The sequence below is a fragment of the Lithobates pipiens genome, unplaced genomic scaffold (assembly GCF_037356315.1).
Source record: "Lithobates pipiens isolate NorthernLeopardFrog02 unplaced genomic scaffold, aLitPip1_a1.2 Scaffold_18, whole genome shotgun sequence".
Lineage (NCBI taxonomy): Eukaryota > Metazoa > Chordata > Amphibia > Anura > Ranidae > Lithobates > Lithobates pipiens.
Window position 1 is genome coordinate 367,446,891 of NW_027507758.1, and position 26,598 is coordinate 367,473,488.

The following is a 26,598-nucleotide window of genomic DNA, read 5'->3' on the forward strand; positions in this document are numbered from 1 at the left end:
TGCAACAGCAAAATCAACCAAAGTTCCAGAGGGTTTATCTAGAGACACAAATCCACTGATGACCAAGTCCCTACACCATCAGGGTACCTAGAACTCCTCCATAAAACGACATGTCAGCATTCATTGTGAGGATCTTCCAAAAGATGAAAAGGAAGGACTTCCTGAATTACAGAGCCAGATTCATGCGACACCAAGCCACAGACAACCTGGTCACTGGTGCCAAATAATAGGCATCTCTACTTGTCCCTCAATGACAATATGCTGCATTGTAGAAATCTTGAGTGAGACTGGTCAAAATGAACTGCCTCAAGGGAGGCCAACCTAGGGCTCACCTGGACTGGAGAGCTTGAATCTGATATTGGAGAACCTGAAGTTTCTTCTGTGGAAGAAAAAAATCATTTTGGCCAGGCAGAAGTGTAGAGAGCAATAAACTGGTAGTGTAGAGATCCCACATAAAAATGTAGGGATTGATGATGCACCGGAAAGATAAAGAAAAAACATCCACCCTGCTGGTGACAGCGTCCAAACCTCATGCAGGGGCAACATGAACTTGAAGAAGATTAAAGACCTGCGTCCAACAATGTCCAAAAAGGAATACAATTATTTTTGTACTTGCTGTAATAAAAACGTCAGGGAGATTTCTCGATCCTTGCTGACTAGCAAGAATGAGGAAAATTTGAGCGATTTCTCTCATTCAGCTCTAAGGGCTGAATGAGGGCCACCTGGCCATGTATAGTTAGCCTAAAATGCTAAACATCCTGAAGAGTTATAAAAAAAATATGCAGATAGAGCAAGGCAATGTTCCTTTTTGATAGTAAGTATTTTACCAAGACTGAAGAGTGCCAAAATCTACAAGTGTATGGCTGCATAAGAAGAAGCATTAAAGCAGGTTTATTGCATAGCACTACAAATGATGTAAAGCCTGCATAAAAAAAAAACAAAAAAAACAAAAAACACACACACACACACATATATATATATATATATATATATATATATATATATATATATTATATATATATATATAAATCAGGAAACAATAAAAGGTCTATAATTCCCTAGAAGAAAAGCTACATGCAGATCTATAAAAATACATGCTTATAAGAAAATAATTGAAGGTATCTATACATATAACTAGTATTAACATTTACATAAGTGTTGATATTGGCCTCCTGTAATCCCACTAGAATAGAGGGGTTGCACTCTGAGTCAGTCATGGCTCTAGTGCTTTTCACAGTAGAAATCTTTGAAAAACCTAAGCTTAGTCACACAAGAAAGAAAAAAGAAAAAAATCAGAGGGAACTGCGATAGGCTCTCATCAAGAGTGACACTGACTGTCCACCTTTTCCATTTATAGAGGCTGCACTATTATAGCTTCTATGAATGTAAAGCGATCTCTGAATAGAGAACAGCAGATGAATGAAAGGTCTGCCCCCTTTATTCAGAGATCGTTTTATTTATTGAAGTGATAGCCCAGTTTCTATGAATGGAGGAGCTGGGTGAAAAATGGTCATGCACTCCTAATGAGTGCCTGTCACAGCATCATCGGCTCTATTAACCAATGCCGCACAGGAAGATTACGGCGGTAGGTGTAGGAGGTAAATCAATAGGAGGACGATTTCAACAAATAGAGGAGCCAGCAGAAAAAGGGATACTTACTGACGGTAAGTAAATTCCTTGTGCTGACATTTTTGTTGGTGTGTTTAAACTTAGGCTTTAAGCTGAACTGCAGACAGACATACATATACGAGAGCTGTTTTAGCAAAGAATTTGTATTTTGTCCATCCAGTCATGATATTTATACAGCCCAGGCAAACAGCACACTCCTTGGCAGAGTAAGGTACCTGACCCTTTTTGCTGCATTTACAATTTTATTTCTTCTCCCCACACCTTGACTGGACAGTAAAAAGAAAAGCAGCACACTGATGAGATCATATCTCTGCTATTTTTGCATCCATGTGCTCCTTGCCCTGCAGCTCAACTGTCTGGCTTCTTGTGTTGCTTTTTCCTTGCCCAGAGTGAGCTCTGCTGTACAGTGGACAGCAAAAAGCTGATACCAAGTCAAATTCAAGTGCTTACATTAAATAAAGTAAAAATGTTATTATTTTAGCAGTGAATCCAGAGTTGCTCTCATTTGTGCCTTATATTGGCCTGGAGTTCAGATTTAAAAGAGGCAATGGTATAGGGATGACCTCAACAGTGTGCTGTAGCCCCTGTAGTGGTCAATTCTTATATACGTATTACAATTTTATGTAGCTTGGTTTGCCTGGAGTTCAGCTTGATCCGCTTTAGGGTACCAAAGAAAATATAAAATGTTACACATCAAACGCACATGGATTCAGAATTTTGCATAGGCTGAAAACTTGTGGCCTTTTTAATGTCTGCATCTAAAAAGAAAAAAAAAAGAAAATCACATTGTAAATAAATGCATAACATATACAGTGATAATTAGACAATTCAGATCTGTAGAAAAGAATATTTCATAGGAATGTGTGCTGGCTATCTAGGGACACACAAATGGCAGAATAAATGCAGTGCCATATATATTTCAGATCAGTTCATCTATCTCCTTGACATCCTTGTCTTATAATGACACCAATACTATTACACACCAAAAAAACACTTTCAGTATTGGAGAATCCCAAAGTCTGGGAGATGATCCTCACATAAAAAGGTGCATCTTCTATAAGAAGTCCAAAAAACCTTCAATGGTAGAATTTGAAAGAGTTATTTTTATTTTTGTAACAGTGATGTAACAGCCATTCCGATCAGCTGGAGGTGGCGAGACCACTATAAACTGAACCTGGTGTTATTTTGATGTGATGATCTATATTACTATGGTTTTAAATGCGAGTGGTTTTATTTTGATAAAAGGGTGTTATTTGAGATATTCCACTATTGAAGGCACTTCTCTTTTTAATGTATTTAAAGTGGAAGTAAACCCATGGATTTAAACAGTTAAAAAAAAAAAAAAAAAAGCATGCCGGGAATGCTAAATGCACATTGGCTGTGCTCTCAGCCAAACTACCAAACCATCCAATGGCTGGTGTCATAACGAATCACATGTGCAGCACCATAGCAGTTGAAGATTAAACAGAGGCAAAGATGGCAGCTTCCTTGGCTGAAAACGATAGGGGAGTTTACTTACACTTTAATGGCATGAGAGCTGGAGGCTGTGTCTTAAGTCCTGGGGTGGAATCCTATCGTTATTAAGTGCTATTACCAGTCATGAGAATAAATGGCAATGTAGTCCGGTGAGTGATATTCTGAAGGGAGTGGGACCCACCCGCACATTCACTTTGGCGGTGGACTTTTATTTTATTATCTTCATTGAGAAGAGACAAAGCACTTTATGGAAATTTGGTTGAAGGACTTATTTACTTACTTTATTTTTAGGTTATTCATTTATTTTCATTTGAGCTACTCTGGAATATTATTGGGTGTTCAACACTGATGATTTTTCTAATTTTTGGTTATAAATTAATATGGCTGGAGATGAGATTTTTTATCTTGGTTATCTACACCACTCACAACTCATGGGACTATGAAGACTTTCACAGGAAACCTATCCAAATTGAATAAAGACTTGAAGACCCAGTACTGTCGTTTCTTGGGGGATTACTTCTACCTGCTGCATACACTACTTCCATTTAACCAAGGATTGTGTTCTGATCTCACAGACTTAAATGTGATTGTAAAGTCGCATGTTTTTTTTTTATTAAATGTTATACTTATCTGCTCTGTTGTAGTGGATTTGCACAGAGCAGCCTGGATCCTCCTCTTCTCAGGTCCCTCTTCGGCTCTCCTGACGAGTGTCCCCACAGCAACCTGCTTGCTATGAGGGCATCCGAGCTGAGCTGCAGCTTCGTGTGTCCATTCAGACATGGAGCTGTGGCCCGCCCCTGCCCCCTTTATCTCCTAATTGGCTGACTGATTGATAGCAGCGGGAGCCGGTGGCACAGCACTGCTGTTTCAGTCAATTAGGAGGAAAGCCCTGGGCAGCCAAGACAATCTTACAACATTGCTGGATAGAAAAGGGGCTCAGTTACGCATTAGGGGTGCTGAGGAAGGCTGCTGCTGCACACAGAAGGCTTTTTATCTTAATGCATAGAATGCATCAGGATAAAAAAAAAAAAAAATCTGACTTTACAACCAGTTTAAACTGGAAAATCCTCTAAAATTCCTACAGAGCTAGATCAGCAGTATGTACAGTAAGAGCAACATACTGTCATACAAACTACATTTTTCTGCATCCTTACATAATTTTAAACAAACTGCCCCATCCATTCAAATAAAATGAGCATCTGCAACGATAACAGGGTATCAATGGAGCAGTTGGTAAGGGTTGATGGTGTCATCTTTGTAGTTCTACAAATAGATTACGTGTTCATAGTATACAATATCTTGCCTTGCCAGAGTCATCACAAAGAAATAAACATTTAGGTTTTACAAAATCCCAAGACAAATGACATTTTATTTGATTTAGACATATTACAGCAGACAATATGTGAAAAGGTGGGCTAACACGTTAACATTAAAGTTTTATCCAGCACTCCTGTGGAACTGCCTACCTATACCTACCCCACACAGATTATAAGAAATAAATGACGAATGTCTAAAAACCTCAAAAATACCACAATTCTTACTAAAAGTCCACCACCTGAAACATGCAACCCTGGCTTTCCCCCCACACATGCAAGGTGTCAAACGTGTTATAGGCAGGAAACATAGAATAGGTACTGTAAAAGCGTGAGCAGAATATCCATAGCCAGTGTAGAGATAATACAACAAGGTGACACACCCATTGTGGCCCTCTCAGCCCGTCTTAGCAATAATCTTTATACTACCTGAGAAAAGCGAAGCCATTGAGACAGAGAGTCCATTTCTATACACTACAATCAGGTTACGACCATCATTATCTGCATAATACAGCAATGAGTTACAGTATGTCAACAGGGAAGGTTTAGATTTTAAAATTACAAGCTTTTTATGTTTCTTCCTACAGCACAAAACTAATTAGCATAATTAAACCTCCCCTCAATCCTTTTGATGAGAATAAATCCTTCAAACATTGAAACAAGTCTGTCAATTGTAAATCTAATCTTATTCATTGTTTTCCCATATTTTTCAAGGCTACAGCAATATTCTCAACATTTAACAGAATATGAAGGAATCTTATTTGACCCTTCCCATCCTTTTATTTATGGTAGCAATAGAGGAGGTTTGTTTTTAGACAACAATTGAAGTCTAAGCCTCCACTTCATTCCACCCAAGCACTGACCACACCAAGTTCTAGAGGAAGCAATTCTTGACTGATGGAGAAAGCATTTAGCGGTGGAATTTTTTATTTTTTTTATGAAAATAAAAAACGTATGTTAAACTCTTACCTGCCCTGTGCAATGGTATTGCACAGAGCAGTACCTCTTCTGGAGTCCCATGGTGGCACTGCCCATGCCTCCTTTTCTACTAAGGTGGCATCCTTGTGGGCACACTCCCGCCTCATAAAATTTGAATTAGACTGACAGCTGGAGGAGCCAATGGCTCCCGCTTCTCTCTTTCTAGCCTGTGAATGCAGGAAGAGAGGAGTTACACTGCACACAGGCACAGCACTGGATCAAGAAAGGACTCAGTAGGGGGGGGGGGGGGGGGGGGGGCGCAGACAGTAGAAGTTTTTTTTCACCTGAATGCCTTTCGAACCACTTTAATTATATAACTAAAAAGTACAACACCTTCTGAAGTGCTTTTCTAGAAGCCAATAGAGCAGTTAAATCTGGAATGTTCCTACCTTTTCAGTTAAACGCCATTTTTTAGAAATCTTATTTTAAAATCACATCAAACCACTTTTTAAAATCTATATAATATGATGTACCTTTGATTTCATATTGATCCACTTCACCTACAGAACCAGAATCAGACAGATGAACTGAGTCATGGGAACTTATCTGTGAACTGCTATCTGTTACACCAACACCTGTGAGATAAAGCAGAGAAAAATTATCCCCATTAATAAAGGGTGACTGTGCAAAGATTTTAACCTGCATATTCAGAGCAACTCTTCATAGTCATATGAATAAAGAGGAACTTCAACCCGTAAAAGAAAGCGTTGCTCGTGCATTGATATCGTCAATAAAACCACAACGCCATGAACACAGCAGAGGGAAACAGAGAACAGCTAATGGATTTTGCGCTTACCCAGCACTTATTCAGAACTATGAACACGTTAGCTGTTGTCAGTTTCCCTCTGCCGTTTTCATTACATTATGGTTTTTCTTGAAGAGAGAGACTTTAGAAAAAGAGAAAGAGAAACTTTACTTTTTTGACCTACTTGTCTGAAGTCTTAACTTCTTGTTGGGTTCTCATACCGCCATTTTGGATTTGGTAGCTGGCTGTCATTGTCTGATGATTGATAGCTGGCTACCCACTGCTCATGCACAAGTTCAAAGCAGTTCTGATTGGTCAGCAATGGCATGTGATTGCACTGACCAAACAGAATCTGATTGTCCCATCATCCTCAGAGAAGGAAGAGGAAAAACTGCATGGTTTTCAAACCAACCCACCCTAGTGCACTTGGCTACGAGGACAGTGAGACTGTATCACTCATGGAGGTAAGTGCAACATGAACCAGGTAGAATGGGGAAGGTGCAGGGTGTTAGTTTGCCTTTTTATTTGTGAAAAGGTGAACTAACCCTTTAAATGACAGATAAGGTAAACATTTGATGTTTATAACAAAAATCTGCAACCAGGATACAGGAAGCCCACATTTATAAAGCCTGAAAACAAATCATAAAAAGAGTGCTTTCCCTGTAGTATCTAGTCCGATTGCAGCAGGCTAAGCAATGAGCCAAAAAGTTGATGGGGTGGTAAGAACTCAACACCAATGTGTTTTTTTTTTTTCAATGAAAATCAGTCCTAGTGCACTTTGTTGCATTTTCTTTCATTAAAAAGTGCAGCAATTAAAAATTGTGTATGCATGTCCAGAAGGACGGCAGCACATGTTATGTTCACCATTTTAACAGATTTTAAAGTGGGTGTCATACTGCTGGATTGTTCGTCGTTGCTTGTCCTTTTCTGAGTACGGATCTGTTGCCGCCTTAAACGGATTTTCTGTTTCAACTCCCGGATCTCACGATCACTGTCTTCTTCCTCTTCCTGAAGCTGACGGCTCATCATGTTACATTTCATGAGTTCAATAGCCGCAATGAGAGACTCGGAAATGCTAAAATGAGCGTTTTCCTATACAGAGAGGATAGAGAAACAAAAACTCATGACTTTTTTTTGTATTACAAGATATCAAAGACATTACAAAGTTTTACCTAAAATTCAGAAATGTGCCTTCAGTTTTTAGTACCTTTTCCAAGTCGGCACAGCTGCCAAAATCCTGCTCAGAAAGGTAACTGATTAATGACTGTCCCTCTGATGGCCTTCGAAATATCCCTTCTGTGCAATTCAAGTATTGAGTGCTGTCTGTAATGAAAGATTTTTTTTCTTTTTAAAACAGGGCTTTTATCTAATTTGGAGCATATCATACAAGGTTTCCCACCTCCCATAGCCCTAAAACAACAATTTCCCAAATTCTCAAAGAAAACCATTACATTTGACAGCCCCTCTTTCACCTGCATTTGGGTTTCTTTATCTTATTAGGACATATTCCTATTCCCTTTACGTCCTAAAAGATCACGAAGCAGCAAGTATACATGTGGCCAGGATCTCAGGTGTTCCTATCAGCCGCAACTGATAGACTGACTGAAAATAACAGAGGCTATTCACATCTGAAAGCATGTATCTGCATTTCTCCACGTACTTAGCGCTCAACTGTGGTTAGGGACAGATATCCACCCCTGGATGCAGATAGCAAGGAACATATATTCCATATTAATAATTATGCTACAAAAATCAGTGTGTGCTGTAAGTTGCCTCCAGCATTGCTCTGGTTTCTTCTTGCTGGAGACTGCCATTTTGCTAAAGCCCAGAGCCCCTGAGCAGCAGTAATTTCTTAGGCTGTCAGCAGATCGGCCTCTACAAATTCAGCATTGCCTAAAAAAAAAAAAAGAGCAGCCGAGCATGTGCAGAGCAGGATGAGACCGTATATTACAGGATTTTAAACAGCATAGGCACTTATTTTATTTTTAATGTTTTACATACCTGCAAAAAGGGCATAGCCTGATGTGATCTAGTAGGACTTACATTTTCTGACTAAAGTTAGACTTTAAAGAGGCACACAAAGCTTCTTTTTTTCAGCGCCCAACAGATAATACTTACCTCTTTGGTGTCCTTACTGGAGATGCTGTTGTGGCTAAATCTCCCTCCATACATCTGGTCTCTCATCAAATGGAAACACTGATTAAATGAGTTAAATGATTCTCATACTAGCTCATTATGAATAACTTACCTGAGAACGAAGCCCCCGAAGCGGTCCTCCATCTTCATCTTCGCCGCTGCCATGTATCCCGGAGTGACTTCAAGGTCTTGCTGCTCGGGCGCTGTGATTTGCGGGAGCTGCGATGACGTCACTCCTGCGCACGGGAGCCGACACGAGCGGCATATCGCAGTGATCTGCGGCCAGCTCAGTGTGCCTGCACACCATAGACAGCGGTGCCTGTCTTTGTAAATATCTCCTAAACCTATACGGTTTAGGAGATATTTCTTGGACCTACAGGTAAGCCTTAATCTAGGCTTACCTGTAGGTCAAAGTGGTTTGTAAGGATTTACAACCACTTTAAGGCTGCCCATAACTTAATCAGTGGAAATCCTTTGAAGGCACATACCAGAACTATCATCTTTGGAAATTGCCACCCAGCTACTTTTTGAAGACAACTGCCCAGATCAGGTGACCTAGTTCAAAGGCCCTGTACATAGGGTTAGAACTGAAAGTACCATATAGCTATGCCCAAGTGACAAAACACAGAAAAATTCTTGAAAAATCTATAGATTTTAGGCAATTATACCAGAAGAATGAAAAACAAAAAGGAGACTAAGTAACCTAACGCAGATGTGCGCAAAGCAAGGCCCTTCCCTTCAAACATATGCTGCTAAATATGAACAGGCTAAAGCGAAATATGAAAGCTAAAAGAAAACCGTAATGAACGCATAGTGCAGTTTCAGAGTTTATTCACACCAGATTTAACATTTATGATATAGGATATGAGCTTTAACATGCATTTTTAAAGACTTCTGTTCCAATGACTCGAATGGGAAGCTGCAGCATGCCAATTTTTTTTTTTTATTTTTTTTTTTGAGTGCTATGCAATGCTTCACTTTGCTGCAAAGAATCCCACTGACACAAATGTACGACTAAAGCTGGCCATACACCTATAGATTATCTGCAGATTTTCTATGGTTAGAGGGAAAAAGTAGGAGATTCCTCCATCCACACAGTTTAGCGAACATGGAGAAATCTGTTGCACTTTTTCCATCTAAAAATAGAAAATCTGCAGATAATCTATCGGTGTATGGCCAGCTTTAGCCCAAGTAAAAAAAAAAGAAATGCAGAAAATTCCTTAATTATCACATCTGGTGTGAATCAGCACTCATAAAAAAGGTAAAACGAGCTGAAGATTCAGAAGGGCATTTGTTTGAAGGTTATACTTTTTGTTTTATCTATATCAGATTTTTTTTACTGCTCTGCTGTGAAGCCCCACACAGTTTTACAGACAGCGTATGTTGTATAAATGGAAGATATAGACTTCTTACCACCTGTCAGTAGGAAAGCTAGCTCATACATCCCTGCGGGATAAAAGCAGAGGTGCTAGCCAGACTGTCACATAAAAACATTTAGGACATTTACTACTTTATATGACTAGTCACCACGCACCATAATCTACGTAAAGCGAGTCAGAGCCATTTGTTTTTCCATTACAGGGGACATTGCCTCTTCTGAACAGTTCAGCATGGGATTCTACAAATACCCAAAAGAAAGAAGTTAGGATAAAAGCAGTATGTTGCATTTCCTTTCCGTTATGATTGCAAAAACGGAACTTAATGTATATATGTATATATAAAGGCATGCTACAAAAATGAATAAAATGACAGAACAATCCAAAACACGATTTGTTACATCACGTAAAGAAACATATCCAAAGGCTTACAATCCGACAGTTTAGAAAAGAAGATACATAAACCTTAACTGAAAATAAAGTAAAATGTATTATAATAGGGTTATATGCACCATAAAAAAAAAAAAAAAAAAAAAAAATGGTTTTGGTACAGTCATACATGCAGGATACAAAGATAGGTCACCTAACAAGCAAAAGCACTGGGATATAGAAGAACAACTACTGAACCTGTCACAATTCACATTGTTATTATATTACTATTAAAGAATGTAATAGTGAACTGTGTTATACATGTCAAAAAGTGACCTACCCCAAAGCCGATATCTGTAATAAACTTGCCAGATCAATTAGATTCGTGTATGGGGTTCCGCTAAAAGTGTATTTTGACTGAATTAGTTCAAAAAAGGATTTTTGAAAAATCCTATTGTGAAGTACACAGAAGATAAAACGAGGACAGTTAGGTACTAGTCCCTCTCCTAAAAGTCATGTTACCAATAACCTTTCATGTAACTACTCCCAGATCTCATGCTTGCTCCATATGTTTAATAAGCAAACCAGGGGTACCAGGAAAGAATATAATTTTAAAGAGAAATTGAAGGGATGTGCTATGTGTTCCTTGGTGCAACAGAAAAAAAAATGTTGAGGCTAAACACAATACCCTTTTTACTCATTGGCATATTGGACTCAAAAGAGCTGCAGTGATTCGCAGGAAGCCCTGGTCGCTGGAACACCTTGTACACAAATCCTGGAAATGGCATCTCAAAGACCAAAGCATGCAGACCATCCCAGAAAGCAGCAATATCTTGAAGACAAGGGTATAGCACTACACAACATTGAAGGCAACCCTATGAAAGATTTGCAGGCAAAAACTGCAAAACCTTGAGGACAATCCAGCGAAAAAGCAGAATACAAAACGCAAAGCTTTAAATTCTTGTAGATTGAATCTTGCAGACAGTCCTGCTAGGCTGCAGGATGTGCAATTGTGTCTGCAAGGTAGATTAACCCCATGGATAAAATTGTGCTAGTCTTTCGGGATTGCAAATTCCTGCAGATTGAGTGTGCAGAGTAGAGAAAACTAACAGATAATTCTGTTATCCTGTGGAGCTACAGCTCATGGAGCTACCAAGTCTAGTAAGACATCTTGTGAGTCCACCATATATTGCAAAGTGTAGATGTTTTGCAGGCAGCCCGCCCTATGAAAATGAGGACATTCTGCCAACATTTCTATGAACTGGCAAAAAGAGAAGGTCCTATTAGCTACAACTCAAGGTACATTAGTGTGATGGTTAGTGGGAAGAATGCTCCTTACACTTGTGGACATTGGGAAGCATCTCCCCCTTACAGATAGCTAAAAATACTAATGGTGTCAGTGGGAACTTATCTGAAAGGCAGAAATTGATCATTGCTCAAGGAACCGCTAGCAACCTCTGGAGAAATCCTAGTTGAGAAATCTGGCTTAGACCAATGGTTACTGCTTTAGTAGCTGGCAGGCAACATGACATTTCTCAAACAGGGATCTTTGAAGATGAAGAAATTAATCTGAACAGCAACCCAATGAGGATTTATCATGTTCCTCCAGGGATATTGATCCTGCATACAAGCAGGAACCTCAGAATAGTAAATGGCCCCAAAGCATTGAAAATCCTGGACATGTTTTTACAATACCCAGATGGGGAGCCTGTTGTGCAAAAAGTCTAAAAACCAGTAAAGGACAAGGAGTACATATGTCTATTTAAGTAGAGTATTACTGAAGCTCTGAGGCTGGTCAGCTTCCATAGATGATGGTACTACTATCTCACATAGACCTAGCCAAGAAAGGAGCAGCATTTGATGAGGCCTAAGGCACGTTTCTGCTGTGGATTTTCCCACTGCTCGAACAATCGTCTTCACAGTAGCCAAAAAGAATTTTCACACATGTAAGCAGAGAACACCTCGCTGCTCTGAGAAAACAAGAATATGCCAGCTCTCCTTAAGGACAGGGCAACCAGGTTAACCAAGTAACCTCTGCAGAAATGCCATAGAGTAGTGTTCCTATGCACCTTCCAAACCTCTCTGCCCAGTGGTAACTGGGAACCCAGTGGTCTCAACAATTTGGCTTTCTATTTGTAGCATCTGAAGGGGTACCTCAGAGGTAGGAGGCAAACAGAGGGGGCAAAAAAAAAAATATGGGGTTAATTTAGCGTTTAACCCCTTAACTCTTTTTTTGGGTTATGCTCAAATAACACACTCATACGCTCAAGCAAGTCCCGCGTTGTTCTGCCACAGCACCCAGGATACCATGCTGCCATCTTACAATATCAGATTGTTTGGTTGTCTCTTCTGGATCATACAGCTGCTCCTTGCTGTCTCTTCCGGGTTGTTATAGACACCCTCCTGATGATGCATAGCTAGGTTCACCCTCCTCCAGCTGCTGTCAAGTAAGCAGATTCTTCCAGGATAATGAATGTGGATATCTAGGAGGCTGTTGAAGCAAAGTACACGTCATTCTTATCTAGATGAGAATGAAGACAGGGGGTGGGCCATAGTGGGGAAAAAGGCTGCCATGCACAGCTGCTCCAGTTTGGATAGGGCAAAGGAAATCTTAATTCATGACCTGCCTCCAAGTGGAAGGGCCTTTACCCTACCGTTTTGATGTCTTACAATGTGTTAATTCAAGGATTAAATTTGTTTAACTAAATTTATAAATCAAGCACAATAGCGGGTTAAAACAGAGTGCCATTTTAAAAACACTAGTCAGCACTATTTAGGTCTATGACTGCCTCTCATGTCAAAGTTGTGTCCATATCACCAGTGCTTTTGCTGATCATTGGTAACAGATGCTAGACCTGCCACAGGATCCTCCATTATAATAGTGATATCCCGAACACCTCCTAGCGCCAGCAGTCAGAGTGAACGTAAGAAAGTAGATTTTAGGAAAGAAAGACAAAAAAAAGTGTAGAGATATCTATCCTTTTAACAAGGCATTTCAAAATTAAAACCATTAAAAGAAAAGATATACAATTGTTAAAACATTACCCCCCCCCCCCCCCCGGGAAAGTCTAGCGATACAGCGAATGTATCTGTATTGTACTCTTAAACTGACAATAAACCCAAAATGTTACACTTTTACATCTTAAGATAAAATTTAACATCCGCATCAGATTATGTGTGTTGTGTTATTTTTCTCTAAAGTCTTGGTGTGGTTGTAATTACCTGGTGATCCTATCAATTCCCTATTTAGAGAAGCAACACTGGCGATCAGAACTGCTCTGAATTCCTACACTTTCCTCCACACCAAGCTGCCCACGTGACAAACCTGCATGTAAAGCGGGGCAGCTCAATGATCGCAATTTCCTCATTGCTCCACTGTTTATTATGGCTGTCTTTGTAAATGGTGGGCATGTGATCGATTTAGGAGATCTAAATATAAAATGACATTTTGTCAAACAAAACCATTAAAGGTAATGCTTGTTTTCAGGTTTTTGGTTTTTTTCACAGCATGTTGCTTACATTGGTTTTCAATTAATTATGTGACTGCCAACGCTCCATGCACATATTCATATAGACAGATGGGGGAAATGCTCAGCTAGAAAAGGAGAGCCCGCTGCACACACGTGCAGTTTGAATGGCCTGGGGTGGCTGCTACTGAGCTTAGTTGGAGGAGGAGAGCGTACTATGCACATGTGCACTTTGAACAGCTGCTAGGGTTGCACAATTGTAACGTCCAGCCTGTCCTACAAATTGCTGAATGGAGGGGGATCAAGGGGCCAGCGTTTTTTGCGGAGAGACCCCCACACACAGCTGCATATGTGATGGATGGGTGGAACTGCATAGGGAAACTTTTTAGAAAATCATGCTGATGGTGAACTAAAGCTAGTCATAGATAGTTTGAATCTTAGCTGGTTCAGCAGGGATCGGCCGGGATTCAAAGAATGTGAGCAGACTGATTGTACCAAAGCTGATCAATCAACTTGGGTACAACCAGCCTGTTGGATTCTGCATGGGATTTTTGCCAGCGGCTATAGCAGCTAGCAATAATAACTTTGTGTTTGCCAAGCCGGGACAGCTCTGCACACAGACACACAAATAGCTTAGTTGAAAGGATTCACCCATCAACACTGTGGTGATGGGGAAAAAAAAAAAAAAAATCAAGCAATTTTCTTTCCTGCAACCCGTGGTTGCAGGAAAGAAAAATCGCACCATCTATGGCCGGCATTACATTTGAAGGGGACTAGTCTTCTTGGCCCAAGAAGTACTGATACGCAAACAGATTAAGAAAAAAAAAAAAATCTGCAAAAACAACAATCTCTGGGAAAAAACACAAGGTAATAAAACAGTCTTTTTCCCAAAAGATTGTTGTCTTCAGCAGATAAACTGTTGTTGCAAGTGCTTAAAAAGTGGAGTTTGGCTTTAATTTGTTAAGGAAGTCCATCTAAATCTGACATCACTCTTTTCTCAGACTGACAATGTTGCCGTCTAAGCCCTTGTACACACGGTCGGACATTCCGACAACAAAATTCGTCTGATTTTTTTCCGATGGGTTTTGTCTGAAACTGGTGTTGCATACACACGGTCGAACAAAGGTGTCGGAAAATCCCATTGTTCAGAACGTGATGACATTCGTTCGTTGCGACAGGACTACGTTGCAGCTAGTAGCCAATAGCTTTGGTCTCGTAATTTGATCTGAGCATGTGTGGCACTTTATCCGATCGGAATTCTCTTCAAACCATCGGACAAAGTCCGATTGGATCATGTTGTCGGAAAATTTTATATCCAGCTCTCAAACTTTGTTGGTCGGACATTCCGACGTAGCCCACACACGGTCGGATTATCCGACAACACAGTCCGATCGGACATTTTCCGTCGGGCTAAAAGGTTCCCCTGTCCTGACAAAATACTCAGAAGAAAATCAAACCACGTCACTTCTGTTTTTTTTAAACCCACAGTAAGGCTGCTTTCACACTGGGGCGGGAGCAGCGTCGGCGGTAAAGCGGCGCTATTTTTAGCGGCGCTTTACCGTCGTTTTAGCGGCGGTGTGCGGGCGCTAGCGGGGTGGTTTTAACCCCCGTTAGCGGCCGAAAAGGGGTTAAACCCGCCCGCAAAGCGCCGCGGTGTCCCATTGATTTCAATGGGTAGGAGCGGTATAGGAGCGGTGAATACACCGCTCCTTCAACGCTGCAAAGATGCGGCTAGCAGGACTTTTTTCACCGTCCTGCCAGCGCATCGCTCCAGTGTGAAAGCCCTCCGGCTTTCACACTGGAGTTAAAGGGGCCGGTTTTTTTCAGGCGTTACACAGGCGCTATTTTTAGCGCTGTAACGCCTGAATACCGCCCCAGTGTGAAAGCAGCCTAATTGAACATTTGACAAACTTGTGTTTGGACACAACAGCAAAACCGAATGCAGTCCGGTAAAGCAACATTCTGGTGTTTTCACAGCACAAAGCTGTCTCTGCCTTGAAGGCGGGCATTTAGTTGGTTAGTGTTGGAGCGGAATAACAATCTCTGCACATAATAGCGTGCACCAGAGTGTATTCGAGCTGCACAATTAATTGTTAAAAAAATCGTGATCTCGATTCAAGCCCCCTGATGATCTCTATTGCAGAGTTTGCAGATTCTTTCCTATAACAAGTGGAGAGACTTATCTGCTCAGTCAGATGTCAAAAGAAAACATCTGGGCAGTTCAACAAGTTTTTAACATGAAACATTGTAACTAACTCTACCTTCTTAGATCAAAAAGGGAGAAACTTCTGTGTGTAAAGAAAAAATCCAGGCAGTCTGCCAAGTTTTTAACAGGAAGTTTAACCACTTAAAGTCTAAATCTTTTTCTGACACTTGTTTCTTAAAGTTAAAATCAATATTTTTTGCTAGAAAGTTACTTGGAACCCCCAAACATTATATAGATTTTAGCAGAGACCCTAGGGAATAAAATGTCAATTGCTGCAATATTTTAAGTCACACTGTATTTGCCCAGTGGTCTTTCAAATGCATTTAAAGTTAGCCCATTTTTTTTTTTTGGTTTTAATGTGAAAGATGTTATGTTATGCCACACGAATCGTGATCTATATTCTAAGCAAAAAAATTGTGATTCTCATTTTAGCCAGAATCGTGCAGCCTAAATAAAAAAACGAATGCAGCCACCTAATTCAGGGACTGATAACATGGAATATACGACATTAATTCAGACCTGAAACAGTAAACAGGGACGCACCGGACCCCCTGCTGCAAGCCACGCTGCACACAGTGTGAACCCAGCCTCATTATTACCTGAGCTCCAGGACTTTTGTAAACAAAGTACCCTTGTAGTGAAATCCACTCATGGAATTGCAAAGGTAACTGCTTGTTAAGTCTAGGGGTAGAGGAAAAAGCTGTAATGTGTATTCTTTGCTCCAGCAAGCTTCTGCCTCTATTTATTTTCCTCCCCGGTGCTTATGGTTGGGGGCAGGCCCTTGTCATTCTCACCTGCAATGCAGCACTACTGGTCTTGCATTGTATCCTGCATTGTATGAGATGACATCAGAGTGCATCCACCAGCTGCAGCACTGAAGAGGAGAGGATTTGGGGAGAAGGATCCCACTGATGGTAGAAACATGCCAGAGCAAGGAATTACAACTTTCATCTCTAGATTTAAAGTGATACTAAACACGTACTGATTAATTTAGATTGTCCCTTCTATTTCTGTATATGGATGATGGCGCTGTAAATATTTTAATATAAAAAAAAAAAAAAAAAAAAAAATCTAAGTACCTTTTTCCTAATCGATATACAGCTGTCACATGACCCAGATCTTTCCCAGTGTCTGCAGGGAAAAATAAGCAAGAGAAGCCTCTAGTCCTCTGCTGCTGGTCACATGTTCAAAATAATAATAAGAAAAAAACAGCCTTTTGAATACAGAGTAAAAATAAATATTAAGATCATTAAAGTGGTTGTAAACCCTTACAAACCACTTTGACCTACAGGTAAGCCTAAAGATGCGTAGACAGCGGCGCGCAGGCGGACTGAGCGTGGCATCCTCGATAACGTAGATGCCGCACAATGCCGCGCGTCTTGGCTCCCGTGCGCATGCGCGGGAGTGACGTCATCGCGGCTTCGCCGAATGACAGCGGCGGTGCTGCGAGACCCCGCCGAGAATATGGATGTGACGGACTACAGGGGACAGTGGTGACATCGCTGGCTCCTGTGTCAGGTAAGTGACACATAATGGGCTACTATGCAATGCATAGTAGTCCATTATGCTTTGCCTTTGCAGGGAATGAAAGAGGAAGTAAACTCATCAGGGTTTACTTCCTCTTTAAACTGTTTTTAATGGACTTACAAATATATTATATTATTATATATATTTATTAATCAAATCTTTATTATTTTTTGGCAATAACATGGTGTGGGCAGATTTCTGCCAGTCACAGGCTGTGGCATGTCCCTCCAGCCTGTGTCTTAGAACAGGAGGGAGGTAAAGCCACCATTAATCTACATCCCACCCCTATTGTGTCTAGCTTGTTAGTGGGCATGGAGGAGGGAGGGAGCTGTCATTTACCACTGTGTATACGTCCACGTGTGACTTTATAATCGCATGGGTAGCTCAGATGCGATAGGGAGGAAATGCTCAGCATAGAAACTCACTGAAAACTGAGCATGTGCAGAGTTGCCATCACAGTTGCAAAATCCAGAGTTGCACTGGGGACTTGGAAAGAAGGTAGTTAAGGAGGATAGCAGGATCAACCAGGTTTTTTGCATTATACAGAAAACAAATCTCTTAGTGAATGAGTGAGTATGAAATGCTGCAATACAGCATTTATAGTTTTTGTATGATGTGGGTTTAGTAACACTTTAACAAGCAGTTAACAATGGCAGTGTGTGTGTATGTATGTATGTATGTATATTTTTTATTTCCAGAATTCAGCTTTAAGTTGGCTGTATTTTACAATTTTGACTATAGTGGGGTTGATTTACTAGTCCCTTGGCTCTTTTAACCCCTGTTGCACTGAAAGATCACAGTGGTGGGGAGGATGGATTGGGGATGGAAGATTTTAACTAATTATGCATCCATCAGCTCTAGAGACACGTTGGAGTTGATTTACTAAGACTGGAGAGTGCAAAATCTGGTGGCATAGAAACCAATCGGTTTCCTTTTTTTTTTAATTGAACAAGCTGAAGTTAGAAGCGAATTGGTTACCATGCAGAGCTGCACCAGATTTAGCCTTCTCCAGTTTTAGTAAATCTCCCCCAGCATATCAACAAGCCACACAAACATCAAAACAGTCCTGTGCTGAAGACAAAACTAATAAATGAAAGTTTTTACCTTGATTTTTCGCAATAGTCACATTGGTGTCAGAATGTGAGCGCATGTGACTCTTTTTGATATGCTTTGGCAAGTTACCGATCTGCCCCTCTGAAAAGCTGGAGCGGCGTGGGACAGAGAGCAGAGACAGGCTGGGGATAACCGGTGTTGTCTGAACAGGCGTATCCGGCGGTTGAGAACCAGTGAAGAGATTTGAGCTGCTACTGCTCTGGGTCGATGCTCTGCGGCTCATGTTTCCAATAGCCAGGTACTCAGGACCATCATCTGCCTCACTCGGAGGGTCATCTGGGCTAACAGTCTCTTCACTGTGGCTGGTTAACGTGCTAATACTCATTTCGCTAACAGGAGAAAATGGTTCATGAGGCGACAAGTCATGGATGGCAAGATTGGACTCGTTCACGGGCAAAGATACACTCACTTTACAAACATTATTTTGCTGATCAACCAAGCTGGAGCCCAGGTCTGAAAAAAAAAAAAAAAAAATACTAAATGATTAAATATTTCAAAATAAATTACCAAAGATATCATATTATGCTGACTCTCAATTCAGCTTTTTTTTGTCATTGATCGCATTACACTATGTAAGCTAGCGTTCACTTACATATCCAGCAATGAAAACAGGCTATTAAGTAATAAACCATGTTTGGGCTTGCTACTGTGCGACTTTTTTTTTTTTGGGCTTCCAACACAGCAGTTACAGGTCACAAGCAAAGACTATAAGTGTTTGCTGCTACATTCCTCACAACAGAGTCATCTGGTCCATTGACATCAGTGAATGCCTCACCCTCATAACTCATACCATTGCTGGGAAGAGTGGCTGGACCATGCAGGCTGTTATACATGGAATGGTTTGGACTCCCCGTGTAGGGGATGAATGGTGTAACAGGTAGAGCATTCAGACTTAAACTCTTTCCGGAAACCGTGAACTCTCTCTTGCCAGCAAGCTGGAAAAAGAAAAGAAAAAACACAATACATAAGAAGTTAATTTCAATTAAAATAAAAAAATAAAAACCCTTACATTCCTGCAGGCTGTGTACTTATACGAGTAAAGCCCTCTTTTCTAGGACTTCTAGTTATTGCTGTATGGTTTTGCTATACAATTGTATGTATTGTCACCGGAAACATTTTTACTACCTGCACATTTTTTTGTATCACTGAAGCCATACAGAATGGAAGATCATGACAATGCATAATCTATTAATGCTGACGATTTGATTAAAATTTACAATACTGACATGAAAAACTATAGTATAGAAATCTAACAGTGTTTGCATATATTATTAAGCAGCTTCAACAGGTGTCAGCAATGTCAGTTATTGTTCCTTTACACCTGTGTGCCTCTTTGAAAAGCAGTTAACCATGGCAGATCACTTTTCAGAGAGTGGTGCAGGTGCAGTTGAAAGGCATTCAAGGGAGTGATACTGCAGCCTCCTGAATGCCTGTTTGTTTTTTTACAGCACAACAGGCTTTCTAAATGTAAATACCATGCTGCAATCAAGAGTCTAACATATGGCTTGTGGATGCGGCCCAATTCACTTAAATATGTTGCTTTCACCAGCGGTACTGCCTACCACAGATCACATGGGGAATCATTTTGTGCTGAAGCATCACAGCATGTATACAAGAGGGGCTCAACCACTTATTACTGCTCCACACTAATGAAGCCTTGAGAGTTGGTTTACAACACAAACACTGCACTCAAGATTCGTTCCGGATCCGTTTCTGCATGTGCGTTTCTGATGCATTTTCGGAATGCTTATTTTCCTCTTTTTGCCCATTTTTTTCCCCTTTAATTGTACTGGGGCCCAGTGCATTTTTACACATTTTTTATGCACTCCAATGCGTTTTTTGATGCAATTTACCGCATTCCAGTACAGTCCAGTGCAGGAAAAATGCAGCATGTTCTACTTTTTTTCTGGATGCCTCAATGACACCATGGTGCAGAGACGTCAGTTTTTCTGCACGCATTCTGCAAGGGCACAAAAAAAAAAAAAAAAAATAAAAAAAAAAAAAAATTGTTCTCCATGTGCCCTCTTCACACAACAACACCGGTATCACGAGCAAATTTTTTTCTGCACAGCAAAAAAAAAAAAAAACTGACATGACATTAACATTGGTGTGAACAGGGCACATAACTGACACGCAAGAAAACTGATGGAAACTGATGTTGGCTTTTCTTTCCATCAGTTGTCATGTACGTATGGCGTGAACAAGCCTGGAACGGGAATGCCCTGGAATGGACCACACTGCTGTGAACTATGCCATTGGAAACTATATAACCTACTTTCCTTGCATTTTTGATAGCCCTTAAGAAATAAGTAAATACAAACTCCAGGCAAGCAGCCAGCTAATACAACTGAAATATATATAGCTAGACAGGCCGTTAAGATTAACTCACCACAGATGTGTCTATCTGGGCCAATAACCTGGGGTTATTTTGCTCCACTGCCTCCAAGCACTGGAACATGGCTGTTACATATCTGTCACTCAACAGGAAGGCTGTATCTGTAATAGAGACAAAACACAGTTGTTTGTTTTGTACCGGTTACATCATTTCTTAAATTCACCGAATGTTGATAGTATTACATCCAGATTTGTCTTAGTTTAACTATGACTTATGTGACTAATTTTCCTGGAAAGATCATTGTTCTTTCCATAGAAATGTATATTCATGTACATGATATTTTGCACAAGCTGAATTGCACTTGTTTGATATACTTAATAAAAATGTTGTTTAAAAAAAAAAAAAAAAAAAACACAACGATAAAACACAGTGGAGGTGCACGGACATGAGACAAGTTGCAATTTTTATAGGCACCATCACGATTACCTCAATGCACTGTCTGATTGGGTGACTATGTGGCAGATGAGGTTTAATGTTGATAAATATAAAGTTATGCACTCGGGGGCTAAGAATATGCCTGCATCATACATACTAGGGGGAGTACAACTGGGGGGATCCACAGTGGACAAGGATCTGGGGGTTTTAGTAGATCAGAAGCTCAATAAGAACATTCACACCAAGCTGCGGTTCCCAATGCGAGAAAGATCATTTTGCCCCTGTACAAATCATTAGTAAGACCTCATTTAGAATATGCAGTTCAGTTTTGGGCACCAGTTCTCAAAAAGGATATCGGGGAACTGGAGAAAGTGCAGTGAAGGGCAACCAAACTGATAAGGCATGGAGCAGCTCAGCTATGAGAAAATGTTAAAAGGAACTGAATCTATTCTTGAGAAGAGGAGATTAAGGGGGGGATATGATCAACATGTACAAATATATAAGGGGTCCACAGTGAACTTGGTTTTGAGTTATTCACTTTACGGTCAACACAGAGGACAAGGGGGCACTCTTTATGCCTAGAGGAAGAGAGATTTAATTTCCAATTACGGAAAGGTTTCTTCACCGTAAGAGCTGTGAAAATGTGGAATAGACACCCTTCAGAGGTGGTTCTGGCCAGCTCAGTAGATTGCTTTAAGAAAGGCCTGGATTATTTCCTAAGTGTACATAATATAACTGGGTACTAACACTTATAGGTAAAGTTGATCCAGGTAAAAATCTCTTTGCCTCTTGGGGGTTAGGAAGGCATTTTTTCCCCATGTAGCAAATTGGATCATGCTTTGCTGGGGTTTTTCACCTTCCTCTGGATCAACTGTAGGTATAGGATTGTGTATATGGGATTGTTTGATATTATTTTTCTTATTTATATGGTTGAACTAGATTTAGATGGACTTGTGTCTTTTTTCAACCTGACTAACTATGTAACTATGACATTCTCAAGTTGCCCGATGCTTTAGATATTAAAGTGTATATAAACCCAAAAACAAAAATTTAATGTACTGCACCTTACCAGTCCTTGAATATGGGGGCTGCATTCATTATTTTTTTTCAAACTTTTCTTCTTTACTTTAACCTGGTAATCCTGCCATTAACCCACGTCATGTTTTAGGCTAGGTCCACACATGTCTGGTGCGAATTTCCTCTCCATTTTCACTGTGAGTTTCCCCAAGCAGCTGTTCAGTGGTTTAGCTGCAATTTTAGATGCCATTTAGTGGTATGTTAAGGAGCGTCCTTAACAATGGATGACTTGTCAGCGAGGTCCCCTGCTGACAGCTGAGTTTTTTGTTTGTTTTTTTAACATTGCCCTCAATAAAAAAAAAAAATTAAAAAAAAGTGGGAAAAATGAGTACCCGTAGTCATTCACCAAAGAAAAATATATATATATATATTTTTTTTTTATTCATTCCTATCAGAAGAAATGTAAACATCCCTTGTGATAGAAATAATGCATCACACATTATGTAGAGATCTGGGGTCTATACTCTTCTACCCTGGAAAACAGGAGATCCAGAAAAAAAACCCACATTGATCTCCGCTTTCTAGGGGAAAAAATTGGGTATTTATAACAGCTTACCTGTAAAATCCTTTTCTTGAATTACATCATGGGACACAGAGCACCATAATAATTACTATGTGGTTATATAGGCACCTGGACACTGGTATACCCAATACAAGAAGTTCACTCCCTATTTAACCCCTCCTCCTTCCAGGAGTATTTTTGCAGCAAAGCAATATACCTAAACACCAAAAAGAGAGGAGGGACCTCTATGTCCCATGATGTACTCCAAGAAAAGCATTTTACAGGTAAGCTGTTATAAAAATCCTATACACAGAACACCATAGTAATTATGATGTGGAACGTCCCATTGCAATGCTTTTTTGGGGGGGGAAGAGATAACCTATAGGGTACCCCTAGACTTTAGGATTTATACTGCTGCCTGCAGTACACTGCGCCCAAAGGTGATATCCTCATGCCTCCTCACATTCACCTGATAAAACTTGGTGAATGTATGTACCGAAGACCAGGTTGCGGCCTTACAGATCTGAGCCATGGAGGCCTGGTGACGCACTGCCCAAGAAGCACTAACGGCTCTGGTAGAGTGCGCTTTGACTTGAAAAGATGGAATCTTATCCCTTAAAAGTCTGAATTATAACCTGCCAAATCCACTTAGCGACAGTGGATTTTGACGCTGCCTGTCCTTTCTTAGGACCTTCGGGCAGAACAAATAAGACATCAGTCTTCCGAATCTGAGCAGTCGTCTTTAAATAGACTTTGACCGCTCTCACCACATCAAGACAATGTAGTGACTACTCTTCCCTGGAACACGGTTTTGGAAAAAACATGGCAGGACAATATCTTGGTTCAGGTGAAAACCTGAGACCACTTTTGGCAAAAAACTTGAACGAGGGCGTAACACCACTCTGTCCTCATGAATAATAAAGTATGGCTGTTTACAAGAAAGAGCAGCCAATTCCGAAACCCTTCTTCCTGAGGATATAGCAACCAAGAACACCAGCTTCCTTGTCAGAAGGACTTAGGCAGGTATGTCCAAAGTCTGGCCCGCCTGGTTTTCCCTTTGGCAACCAGTGTGCCGTGGGATCAGGGCTGTCAGATGAGCCCGATCCCCGACACTGTGAGAAGCTCCGTCAACTTCAAAAGTGAAAGTAAAATGCAGGGGAACAACTGCTGGCGACTTACCTAGTCTGCATGCCACTTCTCTATTCCCGGAATAAGACTGCCAATAAGCAAGGAACATCCTTTTCCGCCCAAGCTAGAATATGGTTCCCCACTCTCTGAGCTGCATGATCCTTAGTCCCCCCTTGGTGATTTGATATAAGCCACAGCTGTTGGACTGTCGGATTGGATCTTCAGTTACGTATACCGGGGCTGAGATGTGAGAAGCAGCTGCACCACCAATTGGTCCCAATGACTCACCCTGGCTCGTCATATCTGTCTCAGGAGAGGATGACAGTGCGGGGGCATGACTGGAGTTCCCAGTGCCTGGGGGTGGAATTTTTGGTACCTTTGTGGTGTCTTATTTTTGGAACCATAGTGCTGAGCACAAAAAAAAAGGCATTAAGTAAATGCACATGCAAATAGTCTAGCAAAATACAACGCTAATAAAGTTCAGTTTTAGTGTTGCTGTAAATGTTATTTCCTGTCAAGAAATGCCTGCATCAACCTTTCGTGCCCCCAAACGCTTCTACGTTCTGACTCCAGCTGTTAGCTGTGAGCGTCTGTCTCTTTTCCCCAGCGCCTGCGCCGTGTGCTCCTCGCGGACTTACAGAGGGGGTGTGGCGCCGCGCCCCCTCCGTCAATCACGCACGTCTCCCCCTCTGTATAATTAACCCTAGTTCATGCACGCGCGGATGGCAATTGATACACTCTTTGAGCGGGAGGGCTGGGAGGTGGGGAAGTTTTGAAAAACTTCTGTGAGGAAAAAGAAAACTCAGCATATGAAGCCGTCGCTGCACCCTGCGAGGGGGGGGGGGGGGGGGGATACAGGCTACTGTTGTACCTCCCTTCCCCCAGGGGGGAACTGTTCTGGATGAGGAATCCCCCCCCCCCGGCTTGCTGAGACCACACTGCTGTTTAGCTGGGACTTCTGAGCTGACTAAGAAGCAACGTACTAAAGGTATGTCGTATACGAGGCCCGGGTACCATCCACCTTGGCCTCAGTGGCACTTTGAATGGATCCGGTCTATGGAGGCTGTTTAAATCCAGCAGGGATCCCTCCAGCTTTGGAGATCTTCAGAGCACATCTTCACTCATGACCAACACCTTAGACACTGGCGAAAAAACTGAGATACTCTTGGAAGGAGGAGGGGTTATATAGGGAGTGAACTTCCTGTATTGGGTATACCAGTGTCCATCACCTGAAGGTGCCTATATACCCACATAGTAATTACTATGGTCCTCTATGTCCCATGATGTACGCTAATGTACATGGTTTACATTATCTGCCAGATCTCGAAGTGACTTCATGACATTGCTTCCTGCCTCCCAGGGTCATAGAGATGGCTGTGGACCAACCAGTCCTCAGCCATCTCTGTGGTAACCTGGCTCCACTGTCTGAATAGATTTCTGGCTTCACAATCACAAGGGAGAGCCCGGAAAGGCGCCGATGGGTGATGGGAGGGGCACATCCCCTCTTGCTGCCTGTAAAAGCCATCCAGCGGCTAATAAGTTACTAGGGTGTATTTTACATTGTAGAGAATACTGGCTGAAAAAGAAGATATCTGGAAAATGCATGTAGCTGCAGGCATCACCCATATATTTCCCCTCAAAGTCCACAATGTCATATGACGTCATGGGGCGAGAAGTGGTTAAAGGGCTACAGTATACCGATTAAACCAAATACTTTGATTTCATGTTCTGGTGTCAAATCACTGCAAATAATGACACTTTAATTTCAGAAACATGTTATTAGACCTTTACTAAGCAGAGAAAGAACATTTCACTCCATACTTGGTTACATTAATTGCATGCCCACTTTATAGAAAATAAGGCCCCTTTCACACTGGGGCGGTGCGGGCGTCGGCGGCAAAGTGCCGCTATTTTTAGCGGCGCTTTACTGTCGTTTTAGCGGCAGTCTACGGCCAATAGCGATTTGCCGGCGGTATAGCCGCGCTGCCCCATTGATTTCAATGGGTAGGAGCGGTGACTACACCGCTCCTTTCACCACCCCAAAGATGCGGCTAGCAGGACTTTTTTCACAGTCCTGCTAGCGCACCGCTCCAGTGTGAGAGCCCTCCGGCTTTCACACTGGAGTGAAAGGTGCCTGAAAACCGCCCCAGTGTGAAAGGGGCCTAAAGGATGGCAACTAGAGAGCTTCTCCATAGAAAATATTTAAGGCCGTGTTTCGGCCTTAGGCCATCATCAAAAGCTTTTGATGAAGGCCTAAGGCCGAAAGGAGTCAGTATTTTTGGAGGATGTTACTGCTGCAATGCTTAAATAAATATTTTCTACGGAGAAGCTGTCGAGTTGCCGGCTTGTACTTTCTATGGATCTTGTGTGAGCTTAATTAGCCAGAGCACCGACTACTCTACACACCAACTATATTATATAGCAGTAGAGCTTGGGTGAGTTTTTCTCTTGCTACTTTATGTCCATATATTAAAGACTGCTAGAGATGCCATCTTTTAAAGAGGAAGTAAACCCTGATGGGTTTGATTTCCTGCAAAGGTAAAGCATAATGGGCTACTATGCATTGCATAGTAGTCCATTATGTGTCACTTACCTGACACAGGAGCCAGCGAAGTCACCGCTGTCCCCTGTAGTCCGAAGCCTCCATCTTCTTGGTGGGTCTCGCTGCTCCAGCGCTGTCATTCATCGGAGCCGCGGTGACGTCACTCCCGAGCATGCACACGGAAGCCGCCACTCGCGGCATATCGCCGTTAACTGCAGCGCACTCAGTGCGCCTGCGCGATGCT

At 41.4% G+C, this 26,598-nt stretch overlaps 1 protein-coding gene across 16 annotated transcripts in view; it reads right to left on the minus strand.

Moving 5' to 3' along the window:
• The window catches only part of RUBCN (rubicon autophagy regulator), a 75,007-nt gene that overhangs the window by 26,289 nt on the left and 22,120 nt on the right, over positions 1–26,598 (minus strand). For 6 of the 16 annotated variants that reach the window (XM_077487628.1, XM_077487622.1, XM_077487620.1 and 3 more), the window contains 10 exons: positions 20,725–20,831; positions 19,111–19,270; positions 18,327–18,788; positions 12,878–12,922; positions 9,812–9,895; positions 7,349–7,464; positions 7,038–7,233; positions 5,870–5,971; positions 4,848–4,919; positions 2,333–2,387 (listed from right to left, as the gene is read on the minus strand). In XM_077487628.1, coding sequence (XP_077343754.1) covers positions 2,333–2,387; positions 4,848–4,919; positions 5,870–5,971; positions 7,038–7,233; positions 7,349–7,464; positions 9,812–9,895; positions 12,878–12,922; positions 18,327–18,788; positions 19,111–19,270; positions 20,725–20,831 — 1,399 coding nt within the window. The remainder of the gene's footprint in view (positions 1–2,332; positions 2,388–4,847; positions 4,920–5,869; positions 5,972–7,037; positions 7,234–7,348; positions 7,465–9,811; positions 9,896–12,877; positions 12,923–18,326; positions 18,789–19,110; positions 19,271–20,724; positions 20,832–26,598) is intronic. The other 10 variants (XM_077487633.1, XM_077487625.1, XM_077487623.1 and 7 more) reach the window with 9 other exon arrangements.